Source organism: Lactuca virosa, chromosome 7 (assembly GCF_052849685.1).
Source record: "Lactuca virosa cultivar CGN04683 chromosome 7, Lactuca_virosa_CGN04683_v6, whole genome shotgun sequence".
In the NCBI taxonomy this organism is placed as follows: Eukaryota; Viridiplantae; Streptophyta; class Magnoliopsida; order Asterales; family Asteraceae; genus Lactuca; species Lactuca virosa.
The window spans coordinates 1,565,848-1,572,200 of record NC_136432.1 but is presented as its reverse complement, the minus strand read 5'-3'; the positions used below and the strand labels follow the sequence as shown (position 1 = coordinate 1,572,200).

Here is a 6,353-nt window from a genome sequence, read left to right as displayed (position 1 = left end):
TGAACAACTAATCAAGTGAGAATGTTTATGTCTCATCTTCCATGCAATTAACTTGTAAGAAAAAACAAGTTAATAATAACAAAAGAGTGGCTAAACTAAAAGCACAAAATAACATACAATAGCTCAAATTAATATGTATAGTCAGCGGGATTTAGGTGTCTCCCAGGGGTCTCGGACAACCACTCAATTTTACATTGTAATGTTTGACTGAATTCAATATATTCTTTGGACCATGATTCCTCGAGCAAATGGTAGATGACCTCCAAAAGCAAAAAAAGAAAAGGTGATTAAATTCTACTGTGCGAGACCTTTTAAATTTGAGCTTGTGGAATCATCACAAACACCAAAAACTTCAAAATCTACCAGTGTCTTTTCAAATAAATAATAAAATGTCTCATAATATTAGTTAGAGAACAACTTATTTGATCTAAATACATATATAATATTTTCAAGTGATGATATGTCATATAAATAGTTTGAATATTTAATATGCACTAGGAATATTTTTGTTGGACAACATTTATTATGATTTGATATGCATTAGTTTGAAGTTGTGTTTTTTACTTGTTAAGTAGTTGATTGTATAATAGTTTTATCATAATATGTTTATAAACTCTTTAAAAATAAGGGTCGGTGGTGTAAAAAATGACTAAAGAAGAAAAAAACAACAAAGTATTGAAATGAGGGGTGAAATGTCAAAAAGAGCAAATATGACGGCTTAAATAAGGAGCAAAGAGAAAAAAACAAAGGTTATAAAGTGGTTGGAATGTTTTTTGGTATAACTCGCTCACAAATAATCAGGATCCAGAAAAAAGTAAAATACATTGTAAATTTGAATGAGAGCATAATTGTCCTTACCTTTATAGTTTCTATGGATTTATTAAAATCCTCATGTGGAAGAATCAACCGCCATTTGGTAAGATGAATCATCATACTTGTTTATTTCTTTTATAATTGTCTTTTGTTAAAATGAATATACTTTTATTGTTTAAGGCTAAGCAAAGAATAATTAAATTTATTTTTACATTTTCTTTCTATTTATCCTAGATACAACTGATTTTTTTCTTAATCATCTTTTTTTTATTTTGATATTTGTCTTTAATGTAGTGAGTAAAATAGATACTTAGGAAAAAAGATAGGAAAATATTGAATTTCTCGCAAAAAAAAATCATCTAGTAAAAATGAAAGTAGGTAAATAATTAATGAAAATTAAAACATATATATTAAACTAAGAAGAAGTAAATAGGTTTTTGTAATAATATATGAAAATTAGTAAATAGTAACTGTGAAAAGTGAAAACTCAAAACTCAAAACTCAAAACTCAAAGCTCAAAGGGAGGGGATATATATATGGAATTGACAGTGAATTAGTTTAAGTTGGGGGGGGGGGGGGGGGGGGGGGGGGCATAAAAACTTAAAAGCAGCAAAAGTTAAGTAATAAGGACAAAACCCAACTACTCGGAAGGGTTTTCTTTCTTGCAGACGAGAGCAGCAGCAGCAGCAGCGAAAGAAATGAAGAAGATCACAACCCCAAACCAAATCCCTTCCATGTCTGCTTCCTTGATTTAGATACGCTTCCTCCTCCTCCTCCTCCTCCTCCTCCTCTCTCAGATCTTGTCAGACAATCTCTGTCATTCGCTCAATCCATTTCTTTTGTTTTTTTTCGGTTTTCTTTTTGTCTTCTCAGGCCCAAATTCCCTGACTTTAACGTTTTCTATCTTCTCCGACGCTTCCTCCTTAGATCCCTACCCCTTGCTTTGTCCGATGTTTTGACTTTCATCTTTGCCTTGATCCCTGATCATAAGATCAATTTCCGACAAACACCGGCTCTAAGATGGGGCAGTGCTACGGCAAGACAATTCCTACTACCGACAACGACGGCCCCACCACCATCATCGCCGCCGGAGAGCAACAACGTCCTTACCCTCAGTCTCCACTCCCTTCATCCGCTAACAACGGCGTCATCAACGTCCCCTCCGTCAAAAACACGCCGGCCCGATCCTCGGCAGGGACGAGTCCATGGTCCAGTCCCTACCCTCATGGAATAGCCAGTCCGTTACCAGCTGGGGTCTCTCCGTCTCCGGCGAGATCGTCAACTCCCGGGCGTAGGTTCTTTAAACGGCCTTTTCCGCCGCCCTCACCAGCTAAGCACATCAAGGCTTCGCTCGCCAGGCGATTTGGGCATGCAAAGCAGCCAAGGGAAGGTCCCATTCCGGAGGATGGCGCAGCAGTAGAACCCGAAGGGCAGTCTCTTGATAAGAATTTCGGTTACAATAAGAATTTTGGAGCAAAGTACGAATTGGGGAAGGAGATAGGACGAGGGCATTTCGGTCATACATGCCACGCCAGGGGCAAGAAAGGGGAACTTAAGGATCATGCTCTGGCTGTTAAGATCATCTCCAAAGTCAAGGTATTTGTTAGATAGCCCAATTGCATTCAATCTAAATAAGTAAATACATTCATTTGATTTGCTGCTGCATACTTGCCACTTGCCACTTGCCACTTGGCAATGTAATGTTATTGTCAATGTAGACTGTGATATAAAAACCAGAGTCAGAGTAAAAATTTGTTGTGATTCAATGGTTGCTTGCTTATGTTGGGTGTTTTGCAGAATTAGTCAAGTATACAATTCTTGTCAATTAGTAGCAAATTTGTTTCCTTGCCAAAAGATAGGTGTTTTCTTAATGATATGAGCCAACATATGTCCTCTTTTTTCAATGTATGTCCCTTGGTATTGCTTGAATGCTTTCTATATCTAGCTTCCAGACAAATAACATGAGGAAGGATAAAGATCATACAAACCCCATGATTCATATTTTACGTGATTGTCGGAGGAGTTTCAATTTTTTATTTTTTTATTTTTCCTTTCTTTCAAACTCTTCCTTTCTCGCTGAAATAGAGGCCCTTTTGTAATCTTATGAGCTGACATGTTCTATTTTGCCAATGTTCCCCTGGGCTCTAAGTATACAAGTACAAAAGATGTGATATTGGAATGTCCAGGGATATAGGAAAATGACTAATGATTATTTTTAGGTCATGCTTAAATCTCAGGTACACGTTAATTGATATAGGGATATATTTGGTAACACAATAAAACTTATGAAGTTTAAGTAAAACCATTCGTAGCATATTTTTTTACCTAGAATTTTCTAATGTTATGCCATGGTATCTCCTGTCATGTGTGAATCATTTAAATTCAAATTATGAACTATTGTTTTTTTTTTTTTTTGCATAGTATCTTAACTATCATCCTTTTGCAGATGACAACTGCAATTTCAATCGAGGATGTGCGTAGGGAAGTAAAAATATTGAGAGCTCTTTCGGGGCATAAGCATCTGATCCAGTTTTACGATGCATGTGAAGACACAAACAATGTATACATAGTCATGGAGTACGTCCCTCAATCGACTCTTTTACCTTTCTATGCTATATTATTTTTACAACATGCATAGTCTTCATGGTTTAATTGGTTGGGTTCTATAACTTATTTTTGCTTGAACAAACAGATTGTGTGAAGGCGGAGAATTACTTGATCGAATATTGTCCAGGTATGACTTTTTTTGTCTTTTTTATTGATAAGTATAGTTCCCCTTCTGAGTTCTGACACAGACACTTGGTTTTGATTTTTGAATGCAGAGGTGGAAGATACACAGAAGCAGATGCAAAATTGATAATAGTCCAGATCCTAAGTGTCGTTGCTTTTTGTCACCTGCAAGGCGTTGTACACCGTGACCTAAAACCAGAGGTTATAAAATGTTATATTATGGGTGTTTTCTTTTTTCCTATTTGAGAAGCCCTGTTTTAAAATAAAAAATATATTGGGTTGTGTGCAGAACTTCCTTTTCATGTCGAAAAGTGAAGACTCTGATATGAAGCTTATTGATTTTGGTCTTTCTGATTTCATCAGGCCAGGTACAGAATGAGATAGATGATAGACTGGTGTAGTGTGTAATTTATAAATATATTTGGTTATTATTGCAGAAGAAAGGCTTAATGATATTGTAGGAAGTGCATATTATGTTGCACCAGAAGTGCTTCATAGATCTTATAGCCTGGAGGCAGATATATGGAGTATTGGTGTGATCTGTTATATATTATTATGTGGAAGCAGACCATTCTGGGCAAGAACTGAATCTGGGATATTTCGGGCAGTATTAAGAGCAGATCCTAACTTTGATGATATACCATGGCCTTCTGTATCACCGGAAGCCAAAGATTTTGTTAAAAGGCTCTTGAATAAAGACTACAGAAAGAGAATGAGTGCTGCTCAAGCTCTGAGTAAGTTTTTTTTTTTTTTTTTTTTTTAAATTTTAATAAAATAATAGTGTTATTAGTTCCAAACAACTAAAACTAAACTACACCCACCGACAGCTCATCCATGGTTGTCGAGCGAAAACCATCCAATTCCTTTAGATATATTGATATATAAATTGGTGAAGTCGTATCTTCATGCGTCTCCATTCAAACGGGCTGCACTCAAGGTATTAATTTTATTTGCATTTTGGTTTTTGGTTCCGAATATATTTTATTTGCTTCTGAATATATTTTATTTTTTGTTTGCACTGGAACTGGAAGGCACTCTCAAAAGCTCTGACAGAGGATGAATTGGTTTACCTAAGAGCTCAGTTTATGCTTTTGGAACCAAACAAAGACGGGCGTGTGTCGCTTGACAACTTCAGAATGGTAAACACTAAACAGAACACAACACAACAGAGCACCACCTTTTCTGCCTTAATAATCACAACATGAATATGTATATGAGTATGAATATGAATATTCATTTTACTTGGTGCGTGCGTGCGTGCAGGCTCTCCTGCGAAATGCTACAGATGCGATGAAGGAGTCTAGGGTCCCTGATATTCTAAATGCGGTCGGTCAGCCATCATCACATAATCACATCTCATCCAACCTACTCTACTGCCTTGGCTTTATATGATAGACTAATTAATGATTAATATGTGGTGTTTGTAGATGGCGCCCCTGTCTTACAGGAAGATGGACTTTGAAGAGTTCTGTGCAGCAGCCATCAGCACATACCAATTGGAAGCGCTGGGGACTTGGGACCAGATCGGGTCAACAGCATTTGACTACTTTGAACAGGAGGGTAACCGTACCGTCTCTGTCGAGGAACTTGCTCGGGTATTTTTCTTTTCTTAATTTATGCTTTATTTTTATTATAATTTTTTTTTAATTTTAATTTTTAATGATCATGCTGTAGGAGCTTAACGTGGGTCCCACCGCACATTCCATAATCAAGGACTGGATTAGAAGCGATGGTAAACTGAGTTTGCTTGGATATACCAAATTTTTGCATGGAGTCACTCTTCGCAGCTCCAACACAAGACATTAATAATTAATTACTAGCACTAGATTTTCTATTATATTAAATTCTTGTTCCTTTTATTTTGCCATTCATAACTTGTGTAGAAATATATTATATAGTAGAGACGAAAGCACAAGTCACAACCTCAAAGCCTCTCTTTTTCTTTTTCTTTTTTACCTTCAATCATAGGTGTGGAAGAGATTTTATTTATTTATTTATTTATTTTCATGTTGATTTGTTTTTTTTTTTTTTTTTGGAATATTTCTTGTGGTTCAACAAATGTTTCCCCCCAACATAAGATTGGTAACGGTTTGGTATGACTATCATCTATCCCATCCAACTCCACAACCACAACAGAATACGGATAGCTTTCTATTTCATATTGTGCCACTGATGATTTTGTTATGGGAGGAGTTATGTAATATTGTATATGTAAATAAAACTCTAGGATAGTTTCAAACGGTTAAATACTAACCTACTTACGTTTCAAAGAAAAACAGTTATTGCGCGACTTCTTTAATACACGCTGCCACAACTTGGAATTATTTATTGCAAGTCAAGTCTCACATAATGTTATCAGAAAAAATTGTGAATATATACTGTATAATAATAGTTGACCGTGTGTATCCTTATATCGAATTGATTTGGCGTTTAATGAAGAAGAGGGACTGTTGTGTGTATGTGTGATTGTAGCATGTAAATCAAAGTAATCCTTAATGGACACATCGATGCTCTAATAAAATAATAGTAAGTTCGGTTATTGTTTTACTAGGATATAATCAACATACTCGTATTCTAACCAACATACCACTACTACTGCATCCTATCATACAAGGATATATATATACATAAACCTAGCAAATCACTACAACATTATAACGTCCTATACACAAGGATACATAACCAGCAATCCAAGGAATGCATAACCATATGTACCCAGAGGTGAGATAGACACTAGGACATATGATCCTACTCTAGAGCCACAACAAAACAAGGAACATGTAGGAAAGCCTAGATCAAGAGTCCTCAAT

At 35.9% G+C, this 6,353-nt stretch overlaps 1 protein-coding gene across 1 annotated transcript; it reads left to right on the top strand.

Moving 5' to 3' along the window:
* The first annotated feature begins 1,421 nt into the window (after positions 1-1,421).
* CRK3 (CDPK-related kinase 3) lies at positions 1,422-5,556 on the top strand. The gene is made up of 11 exons (XM_079059123.1): positions 1,422-2,409; positions 3,260-3,390; positions 3,506-3,547; positions 3,636-3,744; positions 3,833-3,911; positions 3,981-4,277; positions 4,371-4,480; positions 4,575-4,682; positions 4,807-4,869; positions 4,971-5,138; positions 5,218-5,556. Exons 1-11 carry the CDS (start codon positions 1,834-1,836, stop codon positions 5,347-5,349), a joined length of 1,815 nt encoding a protein of 604 aa, XP_078915249.1. The 5' UTR covers positions 1,422-1,833; the 3' UTR covers positions 5,350-5,556.
* Positions 5,557-6,353: the final 797 nt, after the last annotated feature.

Excerpts from the sequence above, each read along its gene's own strand:
- CRK3 (XM_079059123.1), top strand. The coding sequence starts at position 1,834 with ATGGGGCAGTGCTACGGCAAGACAATTCCTACTACCGACAACGACGGC. Across the intron at positions 3,548-3,635 it reads CTTGATCGAATATTGTCCAG|AGGTGGAAGATACACAGAAG; the intron begins GTATGACTTTTT and ends TTTTGAATGCAG. Across the intron at positions 4,278-4,370 it reads GAGTGCTGCTCAAGCTCTGA|CTCATCCATGGTTGTCGAGC; the intron begins GTAAGTTTTTTT and ends ACCCACCGACAG.